The sequence below is a fragment of the Falco biarmicus genome, chromosome 1 (genome assembly GCF_023638135.1).
Source record: "Falco biarmicus isolate bFalBia1 chromosome 1, bFalBia1.pri, whole genome shotgun sequence".
NCBI classification, from domain to species: Eukaryota; Metazoa; Chordata; class Aves; order Falconiformes; family Falconidae; genus Falco; species Falco biarmicus.
This window is the reverse complement of record NC_079288.1, coordinates 60,859,914-60,882,334: the sequence shown is the minus strand read 5'-3', so window position 1 is coordinate 60,882,334 and position 22,421 is coordinate 60,859,914. Positions and strand designations below refer to the sequence as shown.

At 40.9% G+C, this 22,421-nt stretch overlaps 1 protein-coding gene across 10 annotated transcripts; it reads left to right on the top strand.

Annotated features, from left to right (window-relative positions):
• The first annotated feature begins 687 nt into the window (after positions 1–687).
• On the top strand, positions 688–22,358 carry INTS10 (integrator complex subunit 10). 10 transcript variants are annotated; one of them, XM_056328995.1, is made up of 18 exons: positions 688–855; positions 1,922–1,989; positions 2,247–2,350; positions 3,186–3,325; positions 4,680–4,761; positions 5,064–5,204; positions 5,631–5,802; positions 6,215–6,381; positions 9,804–9,937; positions 10,694–10,847; positions 11,496–11,578; positions 12,433–12,585; positions 13,664–13,772; positions 14,136–14,215; positions 14,703–14,865; positions 15,936–16,029; positions 19,963–20,040; positions 21,983–22,358. In XM_056328995.1, the coding sequence occupies exons 1-18, from the start codon at positions 727–729 to the stop codon at positions 22,137–22,139; spliced, it is 2,208 nt and encodes a 735-aa protein (XP_056184970.1). In that variant the 5' UTR covers positions 688–726; the 3' UTR covers positions 22,140–22,358. The 10 variants fall into 10 exon arrangements, 9 of the variants coding, with proteins under 9 accessions (XP_056184970.1, XP_056184964.1, XP_056184956.1 ...); XM_056328989.1 differs by having other exon boundaries at positions 10,691–10,847; XM_056328981.1 differs by having other exon boundaries at positions 689–855; positions 6,212–6,381.
• The last annotated feature ends 63 nt before the right edge of the window (positions 22,359–22,421 follow it).

The following is a 22,421-nucleotide window of genomic DNA, read 5'->3' as shown; positions in this document are numbered from 1 at the left end:
TGAGAAGTGCATCCCCAGGCAGCAGCGCTACAGTTTAGGACTTTTAAAGTAGGCTTTGGTTTGCAGCAACACCAACTTCAACAAGGCAGTGCTCTACTACTGCAACCAACGTAAGTGACTGTAACTCAGCTTCCTCTAAGCACCATTATACCCCTAACACTACCCACAGCACCAAAAGACAGGTTTTTTTGAGGGTAACTTGACAACTCTACCAGCTATCATACTGGCTCCCAAAGGCTAAAGAGCAGACCCCCTTTACCTTTGCTCCCAACACTCCCACAGGCCAGTCACAAGCTTTGGGAGCACAGGCCGCCACCCTGGCCCACACAAAGTCATTGTAGTCCTCCCTGCCTATACAAGCCCTCCTAACTCCCAACCTCAGCCTACCCCCACGCTCAGTTCTTGTACTCCCTTGCTACTGCAGACTCCTTGCCCCTCACGAGCTCCGGCCCAGCGGCTACCACAGAAAAGACACATCCCGGGACCGAGAGAGCAGCAGAAGGGAGGGAGGGAGGCGGACAGACGACAGCCCGGCAGAGCCTCGCCTCTAGGACGGGGAGCCCGCCAGCGTCGAACCCGGCGAAGTCTCCCGCCCGCTTCCAAAATGGCGGCAGTCGCGCGCGCCCCCTCAGCCGCGCGCCGCCAGGGCGGGGCGGAGCAGCGGGAGCGGCCGCCCCGGGGCAGCAGGGCGCATGCGCACCGCCCGCCGGCCGGGCCGGGGGCAAGATGTCGGCGCAGGGGGACTGCGAGTTCCTGGTGAAGCGGGCTCGCGAGCTGGTGCCGGGGGACCTGTGGGCGGCCAAGGCCTGGCTCATCACGGCGCGAAGCCTCTACCCCGCCGACTTCAACATACAGGTAGACGCCGCGGCGCAATATAAAGGCGCGGCGCTCCCCCTCACGGCCTGGCTGCGGGCGCTGCGTGACTGACAGGCGCTCCGGCCGCGGGAGGCGGAGGGTTGTCGTGGTGACGGGGACCCGGCAGCGCCGCGGCGGCGCCGGTTCGTCCTGCGCGCACCGCGCTCACCGTGGCTGCTAAGGCGGGCCCTGCCGGGGTGCGCGGAGAGCGGCGGCTCCCCGGGCAGAGGCAGGCCTGGCTCCCCGAGCAGAGGCCAGGCACAGTGCTCTGCAGGCGTCCAGGCCTAGCACCCAGCTAGAGGCCTGGCCCGTCGTCCCCGGAGGGGCCCGACGCAGCACCCATGACAGGGGCCGCCCTCAGCACCCCTGCTTTGCCGCCGAACCCTCCTTTGCAGGCTCTTGGTCGCGTTGCGCTCCCCGCTGAACGCTCCGGGCGGCCGCCGGGGCGCGCAGGGCCGGGTGGCGGCGGTGCTGCAGGTGCCCAGCCTCACGGTGGTGTCCAGTGCTTGAAAATAAATTCATTAGGTTATAACTGCTCGTTGTGTTTCACTGCAATAAAAATCCACTCCTAGGAATGCTTTGTGAAACAGATGACGCTCTCGGGTTTATAATAACTGAGGGGAAGGTCTCTTTCTGCTTCTTGTGTTTGCACATGATGAAATATGTGGGTTTGCTGTTGCAAAAAAAAAAAAAAGCTGTTTTTAATGGAGACTTAAAGTACCTCTCTTGCCTGTGGCTTTTGTAATAGCTTGGGGTTTTGTACTGCATTTGTCTGGACACAAACCCTGTTAAAAGAACTGTGAATTCCCACCAAGTTTTTTATTTGCGTAAAAATAAAGCCAGTATAATAATATTAGAGTACTTATACAGAAGTTTAAGCCTAATTAATGTGTGATTAAATAGTTTAAGGTCAGCTCTTGATATCTACAGCAAACGTTACAATCCTTTCATTTTCTGTTACTCAGGCTGCTGTGGCAAATTTGGGACAGTTTTTTTAGAGTGGAAGGACTAATCTGATTCATAAATGTATCCAAGAAAGCTAATGTGCTGTTCTTCCACTTTGCAGTATGAGATGTACACTATTGAGAGGAATGCTGAAAGGACAGCGTCTGCAGGCAGGCTGCTCTATGACATGTAAGTAATTAGAGCTGGAACTCTACAGTTATACCAGGTGTTCGTTGCCATAAATGTCATAGTTTCCAAAAATATAATGTGAGTGTTCTTGGAAATCCGTGCGGATAAATTAAGCAGAAAAGGTCTTATTAATTAAAAATAAACCATAAAAAGGAAGGTTTTATTTTCCATTTGCCTATGCACATTCATAGGAAGGTTTTGTCTTGGAAACAGATTTTGACTTCACTGTATATTCCTTGCCTCAAACTTTATTACAGGTTTGTGAATTTTCCAGACCAACCTGCTGTATGGCGGGAGATTAGTGTTATTACATCAGCATTAAGGAATGACTCACAGGACAAGCAAACACAATTTTTAAGAGGTAAGGATTCTATTCAGTAAGTGGGGAGAGTCCTGAAGTAATCTAAAGATATGCCCTCTGATTACTTACCTAGTGTGGCAAGTGAATGTCAGTCTTTTTAACTTTGCTTGTGGGCTGCACGTTTTTTCTCTGTTCAGCCTTAGAGACTTCATTCAGTGTGTTAGTCTTAAGAAACGTAAAGGGACATGTGAGAGGCTGATTACCATTGCTTTGACTCTGTTATGAGTAGACAAAGTCTGCCAGAGAAAGAAGCATTTAGAAAAGAGATTGCGTAGGAAATAAGTGGAATGGGGCTTATGAGTCATCATCCCAGTGATTGCAGAGAACAATGAGTGATCAGGAAAATGAGGTGAATTTGTACATGTGAAGTGAGGGTTACAAAAATGAACAGTGACCAGAAGGGCTTGGTGTTCACTGCTGGCAACCACAGGCAGTTTTGAAAGGCTGATTTACACCTGAGAAATTGTAATCTGCTGTTTGAATATGTGCTTCAGAAGCTCTAAGGATAAGCACAAATCAATGACCGTTTTTGAAAAAGCATCTTAAAATGTCAAATATTTAAGTATTAGGATTTTCAGTGTTACACTCATTAGCGGTCTTACTTGTTAATTCAAGTACTGTGCACCCGAATAAACACAGACAAATATTCATATGGTCTTCTCTGAAAGAAACAGCCGGTTTTTTTCCAGGCATAGATATTAAAAGCAAAAAAAATATAAGGAAGTCTCTTTTCACTCTGCATGGCAAGGTGATGTTGACTGTCTTTTACCCTTTGTTAGTCACCTTTACAATTCAGACATAGCAACTCAAACATTTTAATACTATTTTTTTTAAGGATTATTTGAAACCCTTCCTGGTCGAGTCCAGTGTGAAATGTTACTGAAGGCCACAGAGCAGTGTTTTAACACATTAGAAAGAGCAGAAATGCTACTACTACTACTGCGACGTTTTCCAGAGACTGTGGTACAGCATGGGGTAAGAGAAGAGAAGCTTATATTAACTATTCAGGGTATTGGCATTCTGTTTCTTGACATTTTGCTGAAATGTATTTTCCATTGCCTAGTGAGAGAATGAGTCTTTTTATTCATGTTTAATTGTGGTTAATAGCTCAGATTGCTGTATTTTGATGTTACCGCTTGGAAAGAATTGGGCAAAAAACAATTAGAAGCAAATAAAACAATTTTTTGTTTTGTAAATGCAAAGAATATTCCATGCTTATTGAAAAAGCAGAATAGCACAAAAAAAAGTATCGAGGAATATTATAGTCTGAAAAAGACTATTGCTTCAGCTTTTTGTCAGTAAACTCTCATTGAGGGCAGAGTGCTTTGAGGCCGTGCCTAGACTCTAGCAAGCAACATGTTTGCTTTGACTTACAAAACTACAGCAGGAGCTCTTTAAATTACCTACTTTATTTAAGGACAGTTAACAGATAGTTTAAAAAATAGTTTAAAGACTATAAAACCTGTTAGTTCTGACTTACACTAACATCTTTAGCTTTTACCAGCGTCAGGCAGAGTTCAGTCAGTTACTGCAGCTCACGTGACAAGCTGCTGCTTTAAAGCCTGGTACCTCCATTGCTTTCACCTGTCTGTGCATATCTTTACTGATGCAGTTAATGCACATCTTTTCTCATGGTCTAGTTTTGCTATCGTATGGTGTTGCTTTTCACCTGTTACTAAGTAGGGATAGTTTAACTATACACATAGAGAGTAGCTCATGCAGTTACCATGTAGTGAATTGCTACTCATGCATCCACTAATTGTTCAACTCAGCTCGGTGGCCCCCGACATAAGGACATGGACCTGTTGGAGCGGGTCCAGAGGAGGGCCACAAAAATGATCAGAGGGCTGGAGCAGCTCTCCTACGAAGACGGGCTGAGAGAGTTGGGGCTGTTCAGCCTGGAGAAGAGAAGGCTCCTGGGAGACCGTATAATGGCCTATCAGTACCTGAAAGGGACCTACAGGAAAGCTGGAGAGGGACTTTTTACAAGGGCACATAGTGATAGGACAAGGGGTAAAGGCTTTCAGCTGGAAGATAGTACATTTAGATTAGGTATTAGAAAGAAATTTTTTACTGTGAGGGTGGTGAGACAGTTTGCCCAGAGCAGCTGTGGATGCCCCGTTCCTGGAAGTGTTGAAGGCCAGGCTGGATGGGGCTTAGAGCGACCTGGTCTAGCGGAAGGTCTCCCTGGCCGTGGGCAGGGGGCTTGGAACTACATGATCTTTAAGGTCCCTTTCAACCCAAACCATTCTGTGATTCTATGATTTCATTGAATTACAGATTCTAAAACCAGTGTTCCAGTGTTTGATTTTCACCTCTGCTTACACAGGTAGGCCTTGGAGAAACATTATTAGACGCTGAAAGTATTGAAGACCAAGAGTCCCCGGTGAATTGTTTTAGAAAATTATTTGGTAAGAAAATATTAATGTTCTTGTTTTATACAACTTTTTAGTATGGCAAGACTCTGTGTTCCGTAAACTACTTGCAAGACTAAAAAAACGCTGTAATCAGAAGAGACTCAGGCTGCATTAGGCCAGGCTGACATTGTACAAATTGGTAGTACAGTCATTCATGTGGTGTTCTTTGTGATGTATGGTCAGCCACAGGTGGAGCCTTAAATTGCTGATAGACAAACTGACAAACCTTACTTAGGACAAACAGAACAAACCTCCCACCAAACCTAAAGGAATTTTTGGTTTGTTTTCTATTTTAGTTTGTGACGTTCTTCCTCTAATAATTAATAACCCTGATGTTCGACTTCCTGCCAGCTTGTTATATAAATACCTGAATAAAGCAGCAGAATTTTATATTAACTATGTAACCAGATCTACACAGACAGAAAGCCAGTATCAAGGTAAGTATTTTTACAAAATTAACCTTTCTCAGAATGTATTTTAGTATTACTGAAATGATGTCCATAAATGAAAAATGCATTACTTGTATGTAGTGTATCCTGTAGACAAGGGTTAATAGTAGTATTTGATGTTTCTTAGTTCTTTGATAGCAAAATACCTCATGATGCTTTGACTACTTTGTCGTGATGTTCATGATGCTTCAGCATATATACTGAGAGGTAGGACAGAATTTACAGTATCTCCTTATCCAGCTAATCAGCTCTCTTGTATGAGGAGGCAGAAATGCCTACAACTCCCTGTTAGCCGTCTCAGTAAAGAATGGTTACCCTGAAAGCTCCAATGTAGACTTTGACATGTCTCCTTCTTGAAAATAAGTCAGTTGGTTTGATCTCTTTATGAAGAGAAAAATGTGCTGTTTTTCCTAGGTTCACAAGACTCCTCTGATATTATGTCTCCAAACAAGCGTAGCTCTCAGAAATATGTAATAGATGGTCTCACAGAGAAATCATCCCAGATTACAGATCCTTGGGAGAGGCTATTTAAAATACTGTCTGTGGTGGGAATGAGGTGTGAATGGCAAATGGATAAGGGAAGAAGGTAAGAAATGTGTAGTGTTCCAGGTATTTCTTCTCAAGGAGAATTTGGCTTTTTAATTCTTAAGGAGATGGTTTGAAGAAGAATTTGAACGTGAGGACCTTTTGTGTAAATTCAGTGCAGCTCTTTCAAGACTGTACAATGTAAAGCAAAAATGTGGATCCAGGGAGCACTTTCAAATTAGGCTCTAAATGAAATTTTGTTGGTGAAGGTCTTGCATAAGAACTGTAGTATTGCGGGCTATCCTTCCCTAGGTGCCTTAGCAAAGAGAAACATGGTGAATGTTTAGTGAAGTTTCACTGGAGTACATTCCCAGCCTCCACTGACTTGCAGCTGGGGGATTTCCTCAGCCAAAACATAAAGTTTTGGAGTCTGTGTAACATCCTTAATTCTTTTTGTCTCTCTTCCTCAGAAGTTTTGGTGATATTTTGCATCGAATGAAAGACCTCTGCAGATACATCAGTAACTTTGATAGTGATGCACACGCGAAATATAAAAACCAAGTAGTGTATTCAACAATGTTGGTCTTCTTTAAAAATGCATTCCAGTATGTCAGCAACATCCAGCCATCGCTCTTCCAAGGTGAGTTTCTAATGTTTCAGCTTCTGTAAAGAGATTTTTGTGATTTCATTGCTAATGTCTGAAATATCTTTTCTCATTATTTTTTTGAAATATACCATCTTACAAAGTGACATGGGTCTTTTTAAAAATTCTCCCAAGCCATTAGTCTTACCAGCAGAAGTAGCTCATGACAACTGGTGTAGTGGATCAGACCAAAGATCAGTCTAACTTCGCATTGTGGTTTCAACCTCTGCCAGCAGCAAGTTTGTTGTCTAGGAAAGAGAAAAGTAACAGACCAGTTGTTATGAGAAATGTCCCTAGGGTTGATTGCTACTTTTCTATCAGCATCATGTTTGTTTCATTTTCTCCTGTTTCATTGAAGCTTCTGGCTTCTTGCAGTCAAAAGATTGTACAAAAAGCTTCCACAAAATAAGGTATTTTTGCATTAGGAACACACAACAAATTTATAATTAATCAAATAAAAAATGAATAGGAAGAGATTTCCTGAAATTCAGAAGCTTCCAACTTGGCTTTTGTTGTATAGTTTAAGGATAATCTTTAAGGTGTGCTTTGCACATTAGTCATAATTTGTAATTTATTTGTAAATTGAACATTTAAAGTATGAATGTTATCTGTGCTTTTTCCTACCCACTCAAATCTGTGTTTGGGGCATATCACATTGCTTGGAACACCTTGAATTGCTTCTTCAGGGATTGACTGGACTTTTCAGGCATGGCCCAGAAGCTGAGGGAAGTTCGTTAACCTCCAGTTTGTTTAGAACTTATTGAAATAAATAGTATCACAAAGAGGAGTTTTCAACTCTTAGTAGTGTGCGTTTCATCACAATTTCCTCTGTGGAGCAAATGAACATTGGAGTAATGAAAATCTCAATAGAAGTGATAGCTTTTAAACAACTTCATAGAAGGCTGGGTAATCAGTGGAACAATGTCAGTAGATTGGTAAGCTCAGAAGACAAATGACATGGCAACTTGCATGCCAAGAGCGTGTAGTCATTTCACAGGAGCTAACTGAGTTTTGTGCTCTCTACAGAGGAAGGGTTTTGGTGGGGCAGTGAGATACTTCAGCCGCGCATATAATTTTAGCTGCTTGATTCTAAGTTGAGGAATAAGGTAAAGCAAAGCACTGGTGAAAAATGTTCCTTTTAAGTTGTACAGTTGTGTATGTTAATGCTCATGTTTTCAGACTGAAACAGCAAAAAAACCCGTATACTGAGATACAGAGTGCAGTCTCTTTGGTGCAGCATTTGTGGTACCCTCTGCCATTTGCTGACATCAGGAAAATACCTCCAAGACATCTTTTACTGATTTCTGCTTTAGCATTAAAATCCAGTAGTATTCAGTGCTTTTCATACCCTTCTTATCATGAGGGGTTTTCCTCCTCCTCTTTGGAGGGCTTACTGTAGAAACGTAGAATCCTGCGTATTTTGGAAGCATAGTGTTGGGGAAGAAAGCTGTCTCCTCCTTAATCCAGTAGCTCTGAGCTTTGATTGTGACTTCCTTCTCATGTGCATGGACTTGCAAGAAACCTCTTGAGAGAAAACTTTTCAATGCATTTCTCTAACATTATTTATATCTGCCTTGCTGGAGACTTGAGAAATGAATGAGGCAATTCACACCTCTCATAACTTGCAGGCTGCCTGCAGGCTTGGCAGGAGTTATTTGGGCTGATGCTTTTAGGGGTTTATTTATAAGACTCTGCTAGAAATCAATTAAAACCTCTGTAAGCTTAGATTCTAGAGCTCAGTCAGACACAAAAACAGAACATTGCTCTTTGTATGGCTGTGTAACTTTCAGTAATGTAAAAGAACATTTGCAAGTTCTCTACCCCAAGTAAAAGGCTAAGGTTAGGTTTGGTTTGGTTTTAGGACTGGAGGTTTTGGAATAAAGGCTGCAGTGCATTTGCCTGCTACTGAGAAGAGAACATTTCTCTGAAAGCAAAGCACTTAACTGGTATTCATTCAAATCAGTGTGAGTAAAAGAAAAACCCACTCTTAGGTGTTAGAAGTAGGCAGCTTTTGAGAGTCTAGTCATAAAACTCTTCCAGCATCCCAGCTGTGGTACTTTCATATCTGTTTCTCATGGATTCTATTTTCTACATTAAGATTTGGCTCTGTTTTCAGTTCACACGGGTTAGATTCCAACACAGTGGAATACATGAAGGTACAGTAGAGGTGATTTCAATGTGTTGTATTGTGTAGAGGACATTTCCGTGGTGATACGTAGTCTGAACCTAGTCAAGGGAGATCACATTACTTCTTAAGTGTGCCAGGGTGATTGTTTCTTGTAACATAAACTGTTGTAGTGGACTCCTTACACATGACTTTTGAGTAGATGGGAAAAGCTAAGTATAGGTTCTTCTATGTCAAGAGATGAAATGGATTGTCCTTATACTAAGCTCTCAAATTAGCTCTTTGCAATTATGAATGAAGCCTTAGCTTCATATCTTTCTGTGATAGAAACAGAAGAAATCACGTACTGAAAATACTTGTCCACACTGCTGTCTTGTCTACTGGATATTTCAAAAAGAGAAAACAGATTAATGGATTTCCCCTTTCCATTATATTTCTCTTTGTCTGAGCTTTGCACATCTGTATACAGTTTGATTGTGCGAAAGGAGAAAATGTTTTTGGAAGGAGAACTTTCTCAGTAGTGACTATGTACCAGTGGTGTTTGAGATTAAGAAGTGTTGTCCCTATTTTATATCTAATGAAACTTAAGCACTGAGGTTTGAAATAACAGCTACTAGATCCCATAGGACATTCTGTGACACCAGTGGAAGTAGAAATTATGTCTTCTGTGCTTCAAAATCAGGCTTCTCTAGAGGCTTTGGGGAGTGATGATGGGCTCTGGAAGTTCGGTAAAGGTTTAATTCTGTATATAGAAATCAGTGGAGGCAAAGCTGACACAGAGTGATAGTACTAGGGGAATCTCGTGATAACATACAATTACTTCTTTGAGGCATCAGTGCTGTCAGCATATTGCTTTGGTTTATCATGAGAATGTTTTGAGAATATTGCTATGCTTTGCCGTGTTTGTGGCGGTGTACTTCAGAGCAATGTTCTGTTCACCTTTGAATAGTTGTATTTATATAAAAGCAAATAATGCTTGATGGGAGAACCTACTGCTGGAGTAGATCTTGAGACTGCTATGTAAGAAAAGGATTCAAAGATACTCTGAAGCTCTCAAGCAAACTCTTATGATGTCTAGTAAATGCATTCTGACCTTTACCATAAGCCTGCTTTGAGAAAACCATAGCTTTGCCAGCATAGTTCAAGCTTATGCAACTTAAGTGAATTAATATCAGATTGGTTTCTCTAGCATTGTAATTACTACTCGTGAAGGAAACAAAACCACGTCGATGTGGGCATGAGACCTTTCAGATCAGTTTAGAGTAATCTTGCATTAATTTATCTTTAAATCCAGGTCCAAATGCTCCAAACCAAGCCCCACTGGTTCTCCTCGAGGATGTGACCAATATCTATGGTGATACAGATATTGATCGTAACAAACACATACACAAAAAGAGGAAACTTGCTGAAGGAAGAGAGAAAACAATGGTAACTTTTCTAGACTTTTTCATTTGTAACAAGAATGGCATTGGTACTGGAATTTAGACAATAGTGGTTTTGACACAGATCAAACAGACATATTTTTAGAGCTACCCTGGAATAGCTGTTTATGACCACAATTTGCAAACAGATTTTTTTTTTGCTAAAGCCAGCAAGAATGAACAATTTTTGTAGCAATTGCTGTAGACACGTATGTGCTGATGTGAATGCTTTAGCCTGAAGTTCAACAGAGACTGCAGAAGCTGTTAAAAATGGCAGCTATAGCAGTCAGATGTTCTACAGCTAAACATCCAAATTAATTGCGTTTCATGATGGGAACTGGGAATACATCTATTTCTTTAATAGTAGAAACCCACTGTTTTATAGAATTTCTCTGCTGGTAGAAGTATGCACTTATACAAGAGTTACATTTCCTTTGCATTATGCCACTGCCAAGCATTAGGCTTAAACTGAGTGATAAAGTGTCACGTATGTATGTACTTTAACAGATAATCTGGTTGAAGCTCAGTGGTGGTACACCATGTTTAACAGTGTGAATTCTTTTGGGATATTGTTTACCACACTATACCACTGGGTTTCTGGGTAGCAAACCAGATTGTTCTAATATTAAAACAAGCTAAGCAAAAGGGCCTTAAAGGCACTTAAAACTGGGAGGATCTTGGCATCTCTAGTGCAGAATTGTTTTCTTGTGTTCAGTGTAAGTTAAGAAGTGAATGTTTTTGTTTTATATCAACTCTTAAGCAGAGCTCAGATGATGAGGATCCTTCTGGAAAGGCACGAAGTCGTCATATTACAGTAAACAAGGCAGATCTTGCAAACTCTATAGAAGTATTAGAGAGCTTTAAACTGGCAAGAGAGAGCTGGGAGCTGCTGTATTCTCTGGAATCACTTGACAAAGGTAAGGCTAACTGCAGGCAGAGTTGCATTTAGGCTTCATTGCTGTGCATATTATCATTTTACTATGTTAAAATAGAATTCCTGTGAATCCTTAAATATTGTATTTACTTTGGGTCCTGAGTATTTTTTAACTAAGATCTGATAAGAAGCTTTATCAGTTGTTGCACTTCTAAATATTTTGTTCCTGGATTTTGTTTAATTCTTCATGCACCTTTGTTTATTCACCCCCACTTCTCTTGGAAGCTGCTTTTACTGAAGGAGCAGTTAATTAGTAGTAGTGCTGATAATACCAGTGAGGATGTGCTGCTAATGGCTGCTTTTGTTCGTGCTTAAAAAGATATGTCATTACTGTGTCCCTCCCTTTCTGATAATACCTGGTGTGATAATCTTGAAAACAAATTCCTCTTCTAAAAAGCAGACAAATAGTACCACCTAGCTGCTTTTAGATTTATTGGACACAGTAAAATCAAAATACAGTTGTATAAGATGAGAGTATCCTATATTTGAAAGATCTCACACTCTTACTGTTTTGGGTTTTTCATTTTTAAATTCAGCTGCTTTTTTTTTTTTTCCCCCTAGCTAATTGATCTTTAACCCAAAGGTGTGAAATGCTTCATTTTTTCTTTTTCTTCTCTGACCACTTATACAGAGTTCACCAGAATTTGTTTGTCATGGAAGACAGACACCTGGCTTTGGTTAAGAATCTTTCTTACAGACATGATCATCTACCAGGTAGAAAAATAAAGCGAAAAATAGCAAATGACACCATTACGTTTCTCTTCCTTCTAGTAAATAGCTGTTCTGATTAGCTAGTTTGACTGCTCTGTCTACAGATTTTATCCTTTAAAGCATGACCCCTTTGGGGATAGAATCATACCATTCTTACCACAAGCTAGGTACCTCGCTTAGGATATGCCTGTTCCCATAGCTGTTCGTTGAGTGCAGCTAGTTTAGCATATGGAAAAGACCTCTGCATTGGCATTTTGGCCAGGGGGGAAAGAGAGACCATTATGGAAGAAAATTGCATTTTCTTCATCTGTCACTGCATTATATCGGAATGCAATCAGAGAGAAGAATTGTAAAACAGTGGAAGTTTTAACATGTCATTTATTTAACATGTCATTAGTTTAACAGTTAAAATTTACCATTCTCCTCAGAAATTAGGCTGACTGTACCCATTCCAAATGCCATCTATAGAACACAGCTTGTTCTTTTATATTTTTCCTTGGGGGGTCTTTTATTTTTGACTGTACTTGTACCTGAACAAGAGCTATTTCAAACTTTATTAGTCTAAAGTAATAATTAACTCTGAAGAGCGTGATTGTTTCAGTTATAAATGCAATTTTGTAAATAGGCTTTTTAAAATAGAATTCTGTCTGTCTTCTCACTGCCTTGCAAGTGATCGATCCACACTCCTGTACGCAGCACGCCACTGGAGAGTGTTCTGCTAGATGAAAATTTTGAAGCCCGGTTGCTTGGATGTGCTCTGTTTTGAAAGCTTTCTATAAGGGAATTTTTATTCCTGTCTTTCTACCCATTGTATACAGAAGACCCTAACATTGTCTTTGTATATCTTTTTTTTTAAGGGGCAGTACAAAAAAGCAATTAGCAGCCTACATCACCTGGCAGCTCTTCAGGGCTCTCATTCTCCACAGCAAATTACAGGACAAGGATCACTAGAAAATCAGAGAGCGCTAATCCAGTTAGCGACATGCCACTTTGCCCTTGGAGAATATCGTGTACGTACAGCATTCCACACACTGGTTCATCATCTGGTCCTGTGGTTCCTGTTTTTCTTCTTCCTTTGAATTTTCCCGTTAGTCTGTTTTCAACAGGGTATTGAACATAAGCCAGGGTCTACTGAAAAATCCATGCTTCACAGGGAGAACAGTTGCACTTCGTGGCACATTAACTGACTGTCCACTAGCACCTCTCTTACATAGTCTTTTTGGTAGTTACGATTTGGCGGGGGGGGGGGGGGGGGGTAGTTAAGATTTTCGATAGCTACAAGTGTTTGAGTTGTCTGTAAATGTAACTTTAAATTTGAATTCCGTAGCTTTACTGAAACAGTTTTAAATATTGAGGGATAATTCCTAGCTTTTAGGTTTCATGTGGCAGGGGAAAGAAAAGGTTTATAGAATAGAAACTTCCATGATCATCTTAGAAAAGACCTCTGAACTTGCTTTACCTTTGAAATAACTATTTTGTGGTTTTAGTGTTACAGGAGTGTGTGGTCATCTGAGGTTAGTCAGCGTCAGCACTAATAATAAAGGCTATGTCTTAGGATCCAATGTCATCCTGGTACTACTGGACAAGTATTTTTTCCCTTCCAGTTTACTATTTTTTCATTGGAAGTGTGATAATATTTCCTCGGACCTCTTACTGTCTCTAGGAAATAGCATTAAAAATTCATTGCATTTCTGTCATGCTGTCAGATTGCCATTTTCCTTTCTATTTTTACCATGAACAAAACAAGCTTTTAAAAACTATTCTAAGAATTCACTTGAAAACTTAATCCTTCAAAATAAAATGGGTTTTGATTGTAGTTGTATTGATCTCCTGAAGTGAAGAATGCCAATACTTTTTTTTCCCCAATTAAAATGACTTATGTAGGATCTCAAAGATTTAGTGACAGCTACATCTTTATGCTCAGCCAAACTGTTCAGCATTAAGTCTGCTCAAGTTCTAGCGGAGAATCTTGTGATTGTTTTTTAGTTTTGCAGTGTCTGAAGGTTTTGATCATTATTAACATACCTGAATTTTAAGAACTTTTAATTTAGACTTAGCATTATCATGTCTTTCCTTTTCTTTCTACAGCAAACATGTGAAAAAGTGCTTGACCTCATGTGTTGTATTTTACTTCCAATACAAGAAGGAGGTAAAGTACAAGAGGAGCAACCTAAAGTAAAGTCTAAGTTCAGGAAAGGTATGAGTTGCTACTACCCTAAACTCAGTGTCAGCTCAATTTTAATTCATGCATTCCAGTTCAGTATGTAATTCTTCTTTTTCTGTATTACAAAAAGGGAGGAAGTTCTTTATACCTTCTTGGTTTTGTGAGTGGTTTTCCTGTTGGTACCTATTGAAGTATATTGGTGACAAAGCCGTACCACAGGAAAACAGAAATGAAGAAAAAATTTTAAAATGTGTAACTTCACGTTTTGAATAATTCGTGAGTTACCTTCAGAGTTTTCCTCCCTGCCTGAGAATTGGCAATTGTATTCTAATTTCTTTCAAACTTAGGTAATCATGAGACCCATAAAGAAGTGTATCATAAATTGTTTTGTTCCAGGGTCTGATCTGAAGCTTTGGCCATGTACCAGCAGAGCTATCATGCCTTACTGCCTTCATCTATTGTTAGCTTGTTTCAAGGTAAGCTGAAATCAAAGCTTCAAATTCTCTTGTGTCTCCAAGGCCTGGTTTATGTATCCGGGGTCCTGAGACAGAAATGGCCTTATCCCGGTGGTGCGACTAGGTGTGAAGGGCTGTGCCTCAAGTGCTTCTCACCTAAATGGGTTTGTGGCGAGTCTTTTTGTTTTGGGGGGTGGGGAGGGAGTGTTGGTAGAGGAGGGCTGTTCTCTTGTGGGTTTTTTGGCTTCTGTTTGTTTTAGTTTTGGGCAGAGGAGATAGAATTCATCTCAAAATATTTTTGTCTGTATTCAGATTTCTCTTATAGGTCAGTGGAGAGAATTTGATATTTTGGCTGGAAATTTCCAACCTATTTTAAATGTATATATTAGAGCAGAATGAAAGACGCTGCTAAATTCTATCTGCACAGATGTAGGTGAGATGAATCTCATATATTTATAAAAGCAACATGCATTTCCTGATGTCTCAATGTCATTTTTTTCCCCTGAAGCTCAGAGCTTTCACAGACAGCAGAGATGATATGGCGCTGGGCCATGTAGTTGTTCTGCTGCAGCATGAGTGGCCAAGGGGTGAGAACTTGTTCCTGAAAGCCATCAACAAAATCTGCCAACAAGGAAACTTCCAGTATGAGAATTTTTTCAACTATGTCACAAGTATCCTTTCTCTAACCAAGAATGTCTTTCACATCCAAAACTATGTGCTGGGGTGTTGAAAAAGCTGTTAGATAGTTTCAGCAGCAACTCTCTCTGTGAATCACATTCAGTATATTTCCCTACCATGCAAGTTGTAATAGGTGGCAGTGCAAAATGGACTATAAATACGCCTCCTGTCACCTGTTCTGGCACTTGAGAGTACCCTTAAGTACATTGCAGTTGCACTTCCATTCAGAAAAAGAGCAGCAACTTAGGCTGCTTATGCAAGTGGTGGCAGTCTTTTCAGTAAGATATATAGGTCATTATACTACAAGGTTGTTAACAGAAATGACAGTGGTACCTATGCTTCAGAGAGTCAGAATTATTTAGGCTATTGTTTATGAAAAGCTTTGTGTGAGTAAGATTTTTGGGTTGAGTAAGATAATGAGCTGTGTCAAAGTTCATGCATGCAAAGCATGTCTGATTTCTGTATTCAGATATCTGATGTACGCTTCGATCAGCATACACACACTGGACATTTTAGTGTTTAGCCTAACCAGACATCCAGCCATGGTACTCAGGAAGCAATGCGTCTAGCTCTTGCCTGAGACAACTAAAAAAGTTCTGGTGTTAAAGAAAGGTAAACAAAAACCCCAAAAAACAAAGGCAAGCCAAATAAGGGATCAAAATAGAAGACTAAGAAGGGTGGTATGTGCCGCCATGGCAGCATTTCCTTCAGTCCCAGCCTCAGTTTGCACTGCTTTGATAACCTGCAATGCAGGAAAAGAAAGTAAAAACAACTAGGGAATTTGTTTAGAGAGATGAGCTTTCTTTAGTTCTGTTTGGCTGTACATAAGAAATTAAGAAAGAAATTGACCGATGTATTTTGTACTTCAAAAAGCCATTTCTTATAAATTTGTTGAAGATTAGGAATACATGCTGTGATCTTCCTTATCACTTTTAAGAATGAGATACTTCAATAGCTGTTTATTTTGAGTGTCCTTTCAGCAGCGTGGCTTCAGATGTGAGGGGTAAGAAGGAATGTTCTCTTATCATTTTTTCCCTAGTCAAATCTTTAATGTTTTCTTCAGATATTGATATGTTGGAGGAATTTGCTTATTTAAGAACACAGGAAGGAGGGAAGATTCATCTGGAACTGCTGCCAAATCAAGCAATGCTGATCAAGTAAGGATAAAAAAGCATTTGCTGTTTTCTTTGAGGAAAAAAAAAGGGAGTATGTTCTGGTTGTCTTTGCTTTCATGTAATCTTCTGGATAGTAAGATTGTCATGTCTTTGAGCTTAAATTTAAGGAGTTGGCTACAGAGTTCAGACAAGGCCGTGAGTTTCTTTTTCTGACTCTCCTGCTGATCTGTGAATTCTTTTTTGGGGTTCTTCAACTTTAAACTACTTTTACAGAAGTTTATTTTTAAGTGTGGCATTTACTTTAGAACGATTCATATTAAAGTGATTACGGTATTGCTCTTTCAACCAGACACTTGCACTTTGCAGGAATTCATTAAATAATTAGGCATGAGTGCAAGGTGATGTTAATTTTGCTGAACAGTAATGCTGAACAGAAAGCACTGTTTGTTGTAAACAGAGTTATGAAAGACCACCGAATGATGAAAAACTAAGGGTAAAACAAAGTACACTTCAGGTAAACTAATAACCTTTCTGTCAGAACTAGCAGGTCATCTCTTGCTATGTACTGAACAAGCTTATTCTGCTTAGCTTATTACAAGATGCTGAAGGAAATTAATAATTTGGATTAACTTCCTAGGTGTTCTTAGTTTTGAGTCAAGACTGAACAAGTATCTGCTGCAGGGTTTTAGTGGCAGAATGTTTTGGAATAGCCTGGTTATTTATTAGAATTTGTGGTATTTTGCTTTGTAAGAGGGGGACTGCTAAAGTTCGTTGAAATTCCAGTTTGGGTCAGTGTATTCTGGTTATTCGCTAGCTAGAAATGGGCTAAAATTTTCAAAAAACGGGAGCCTAACATTAGACAACTGGATGCAAATTTGGACTAGTAAATAGATTTTCCAGAGTTCTAGGTATTCAACACAAAAATAAGATACTAGGAAAGAAAAGGAAAAGAAATACAAATGCTTGATTATGTGACGGAATTTTCTCATCTAGGCTCTAGATTTTCAAACTCTTAACCTTGCTGTATCTCACTGCTTGTAGCCAACTGTATGAAAACAAGAATCAGGATACGCTGCACTACGTACAATGTTAAGTAATAAGCTTTGTCAGCAAGAGGGCTTAGCACTGAAGACTCCGCCTGGTAACTTCTTAGCTGCTGTCTTTAGTTAGTTGGAGTAGTTCCATGCTCTTTCTCTGCATCATGGCTTTTATTTTGATTGGCGTGGTAGCTGTTACTGTTCTGACCCCACCAGTCAGGAAGCAGGTAGTGAGCAGTGTTGCTAGCAAGACAGAAATCTCTCTCTGACCTCCTTTTGACCAGTGTTAGGTTTCCTAATTGATGGAAATGCTTGTAGAGGGGTCCAGTTCTTTGTGCTTATTGAACCACAATGTTCAAATATCCCATCCAGCTGGAAAAGCCATGTACAGTGTCTTTTACGTGGCTGAGATGCTGCGTAGGACAGGAACCACTTCATCAGAGAGCTGATGGGAGGGAGAGTTCAGGGCGTAGTCCACTAATCGGAGATGACGTCTATTCCCCTGGTACCCCAAATATTTTTTCAGCTGGACTGGCTGTGAAGCTCAGGGATGGTGTCACCCAGCACAGCCTCCCCCAGCTAGATGAGTTTTAGATGAAGTGTGCCAGCACAGCCCTGTTTCCTGGGATAGTGGTTGGTAGGCTCAAAACCTGCAGACTGCCTTTCATCTTTCCCAACTATCACCAGTTCTGGTTGTATGAGCTGTTGCACCATCCTCCCAGTAATTAACAGAGGCAGCTCACACACTGTTCAGGCACGCACAAGAAGACTGTAAGTTTGCCGTAGCAGCCCAAAGAAGCAGCAGTTGCTCCTTTGCCCAATCTTTTATTGGCATAAATGTACATAGCGATCCTGCCTCTTACTGGATGGGAAATGTATTACAGATGTTCTGTGGTTTTCGTAAGAACAGCTTTTTGTTTCATGACTTACAGGACATTTTCTCCCCAGGTGAATTCCACATTCTTCTTCCAGGACTTTTCCTCAGTACCTTATACTTTATAGGAAATTATATTCATTTTTCTGAGCCCAGGAGGGCAAACTGCAGTGTGGTTTTCAAAAGCTGAAGTAAGATCTTGGTAGCGTGCAGTTATAATTGGGTCCTGAATACATACGCAGCTTGTAAGCTTTCCCTTTGCTTGTATCCACTGGGAATATGAAGGTCCATGGTTTTGGTTTTAACTGGTGCTATAGCCAGCTCATTCTGTTTGCAGTGTCTACAAGAATTCTATGATGAACTCTGAACTAAATGCCTAAGTGCGTTTGTCTAGAACTCCATTCTAGGCAAGGCAAGTTTCATAGTTTTACTTAGTATACACATCAGTAGTGGCAGTGTTAGCTAGTGCGGTTAAAGAGGAAAAGAATATGCAAGAAATGACTGATTAATATCGCGTTCCTCTTTTTGATAAACCTTGCTTTGATTAGTCTAATCTTAGCCTACTAGCTGAGTAAACTTGACGTGAAAGCCACTGCGTGTTCTGCCTCTACTCACATTCCCATCACATCTCCCCTTGGGGACATAGGAGGAAAACCTCAGCTGGTTTGAAGTGAAACAAAGTATCTTGAAAGTGGGATTTTTATTCTGATTGTGCACTTGGGTATGTTTAGTTCTGATTGCAGACCTTGCGAGCAGTAATGAAGACACTGTTGTGCAGAGTCCCTTTTTCAAACATCTGCCACAGGGACCAATAACATCTTGCTGTTCCTCTGTATTTTCTGTTCTCTGTGTCCTTTTTTGCAAGTACTGGACTCATTCATGCCAAGAACTCTTGAAAAATTATCTCATTTGATGGAATAATTCTTGTGAATATTTTATTTCAGGTTACTGTAGCTGTATTGTAGAATGTTTCTGTACTAATGTCCCATCTTTATTTGACTTTTATAAGCATAGCTCTCGATCCATATTCATTAATAAATTATAGATGCTAACCAAAATGACCACCTGTGAGATATAAAGGTAGGCACATAACTGGATATTATAGATATGTAAGTGCAAGTCTTCTCTGCTCCCTTCTTAGCATTTATAGGGGTGAATGAGACACTCTGTATTCACATGCCTAATAACATTTAGGTGACATTCTGAGAGACTTGCGTTAAGGAACTAGACCTGCTTTCTATATACCAGATTTCTCATTTCTCCTTAGGTGGGGTGTTGGATTTGCTCTAGGCTGAACATATGAGGTTATCTTATGTTATAGATAGTATACAGAGATAAGGACTTAACTTCACAGAGGAGACAAACTGCCTTTCGGGTGAGACACCTTTGGTGGCTAGTTCATGTGGCCTTGGTCATAAATGGGAGGTTACTCTGAGTGGGCATTTGTGCTCTGACATTGTGCCATCCTCTAACCGTCATTTTTGTATGCAGTTTGACTTTGAAAAGGTGAGAAGGGCCATTTCTGGGCTAATGAAAAGATACTTGGGCAACCTGTGACAAACACTGTCATGCACTCAACTTGGCCGATACCTGCTGTGCATGCACTCGTCTTGGGCTCAGCAGCAAATCCCTTAACTCCAAGTTGTGGGCTGTCCCAGTTTGCTGACGCGCTCTTGCCGGCTGTGCAGGGAAGCTGTGGTATCTGCAGTGCTCCTCTGACTAAATCTTTTGATTGATGCGCTTCCTGGGAAGAGCTATGAATGTTCTTGTAGTACAACTGTGAATTGATTTTGCACCTACTGCTGTCCTTTCTCCTGGTGTAACGGTCCAAAAATATGCATATATATTTAGACCACAGTTGCAGAACAGCCTTGCAATGAAATCTGGGGATATTTGCATGTTTGATGCTCTTAGGGTCCTGCACCTCTTCAGCTGTTCGGTGTTCATATTGCTATGTGGTCTCACCCTAGCTCTTTGTTGCTCCTTTTTCTGGAGAGTTGTTTTGCACCGGAGGGGGAGTTGGCGTGTGGGTGTTTGAATGCTGCTATTTGCTGTTTTTTAAAGGACTTCTAGCCCTCCCATGGGGTTACTGCAGCAGGAATTCATACCTGTGCTACAGCCCAGCATACAGACTGCTGACAGGTACCAAGTGGAAAAACCCTGCTCATAGTGTGCTGTGTTTTGTCAACGTGTTTTAATGCCCATGGTTTTCAGCAATTTGTTACTCGATATTTATCTTTTTTTTTTCCTCCATTTGTGCCTACATTGCCTGGCAAACCATGTTGTTCTATTATAACATTTATTTTTCTTTTTCCCATAAGTTGCCAGTATCTGTGTCCTTTCAATTCAATAATCACTGCTGAATTTAAACAAAAAAATGTAGAAATCTCCCAAAATTATACTGATGTTCAATCACATATTAGCAAGAGTATAACCCTTTCTTTTCAAGATACTGGTTACTGGATCCGTTTGTAGCTACTTTTCTTCATTTAAGTTGTTCTGAATTCTGTTTTCTGTTTTCCAGCTGTTACATGACACGCATCTTCAGAAGCGCTGCTGGCTTGCTCAGTAGCTGCCAGGTTGCATATTCTCCTTTAGGCTGTAACTGGCCGTAGCACTCAGTGCCAGCAATGTTTAAGACAGTAAAGATGGAAAACGGGGCTTATCCCATAACCCCTGAATATGCTGGAGTATTTTCAGTTGAGTTTTGCTTCACTCAGCCTAGCTTATCGATGAATTGCCCAGTAGGCTCCAGGCTAGTCTCTTCTTTGCGTTTTCCATGTGTTAGAGAGGTCTCTACTGTTTTGATAGAGAAGTCTGTTCTCAAATGCTTGACTTGCTGATTTAAGTGAAGGTGGGGTGATATTGTTGGTGAGGGTTAATTCCCAGACTTTTCCCTTTCTTGTTTCCAGCATCTCTGGACTGGCATAGATGTCCTTACCCTTTATTTTTAACTTCCTTTCTGTCTTACAGTGTGCTGGCTGGGTTCGGTCCAGCTCTTCCCTTCATACCCATGACTCAGTACTTGTCTCAATATTAGCGTTATGCTTTTCTCTCTAATTTATACTGCTCCCTTACTAGCGCTAGGGCTCTCATTTCAGGGCATATCTTTTGCTTCCCTTCCCAAGCAGGGTTTGCAGGTAGATGTTAAAAAGTCTTGGTGTTACTTACCCAGTTCTGGACCAGTGCAAGTAAAGTGTAGTGCTTTGGTGCTGCAGAACATTGTTTATATGACAAGATCTAGGTATCAAGTGCTATAGGCTAGCGTGAGGACAAAGATGTGTTCCTAAAAATGGCCTTTAACCAGACAGTATCCCAAGAGTTTTCCCAGCCAGCCTCACTTTAGCTTCCCGAGTAGCTGGACCTTTGTTCTGTTTGAAAACAAGTCCTGAACTTCTGCTCGGAGTAAATGTAATCCTTGCCTGGCGTGTAGTATCTCCGCAAGAGCTGACTTCGGCTGATGCAGACTCACAGCCTGGCTTGATTTGGGCTTTGTGTTGGCTTGTAATTTTAGTCAGTTATTGGTGCCCACAGGATTATATAGCTCCTTCCTGCACTTTTCCTACTGGTACAAGACACCCTCTGCTCTTCATGGTGACAGCCACCTCTTCCCTTCTTCCAGAGAAAACGGTTTTATCTTTTCACTCTTCTTTCAAGCCCAACCATTTACAGAATTGATTACAAGGAGGAAGTGGCCTGGGCAGCAAAGGTAGAGAGAAAATTCCTTTCCCTAGGCAAGGAGAACTCAATATATGCTGGGTTAAAAAGATCTTCCTGTTAGCCAGAAGAGCAGTATTCCCCTGTGCCCCCTCCCCCAACAGTCATAATTAAAGCAGTGAGAGCATAGACTTTTATGAAACTCACAACTGTTGAAAGACTCCTAAGCTACTAAACACATTACTTTTAAAAAATAGCATAGTGTGGGCTATTTGGCTCTCCTTGTATAAACTTAGGTATGGACAGTAGACAAGTATAATCATAAGTCTAAACACAGTAAGTGACATGCAGCACCTTTTAAATTACTGTAGTGCACCAAATAACCATTACTCGATTTTGTCTGTCTCTCTTTCCTTCATGGCTTAAGGCATCATACAGTTACCCGGGGTATAACTAAAGGAGTGAAAGAAGATTTCCGCCTGGCCATGGAGCGCCAGGTCTCACGCTGTGGGGAAAACCTCATGGTGGTCTTGCACAGGTTCTGCATTAATGAGAAAATACTGCTGCTTCAGACTCTTGCTTGAATGGACAGGATCATGATGCAGTGTCTCTTACAGAGAGGGGGGAAGGCTCTTAATTGTGCGACAGCAGCGTGGCAGTGGAAAACCACTTGTCCAGAGAGTCAAAGAGGTTCTCTATGAGTTACAGGTTCTGCAGTACACAAACACTCCTCTGTGTTTGTTCACCACTTAGTTTTCTTATGTGGGTAGATCAAACTTTATAAATAAAACTTTGTTTAAGAAGTCTTCTGTAGTGTCCTATTTGTTTTGGGTGTTTTTCTATAGCATTATACTAAGGTGTGCATC

Bases quoted from the DNA above. Each gene is read 5' to 3' on its own strand.
- INTS10 (XM_056328973.1), top strand. From the start codon at position 727: ATGTCGGCGCAGGGGGACTGCGAGTTCCTGGTGAAGCGGGCTCGCGAG. The intron at 856-1,921 runs GTAGACGCCGCG...TCCACTTTGCAG, and splicing joins CCGCCGACTTCAACATACAG to TATGAGATGTACACTATTGA. The intron at 14,866-15,935 runs GTATCCTTTCTC...TGTTTTCTTCAG, and splicing joins TTTTTTCAACTATGTCACAA to ATATTGATATGTTGGAGGAA.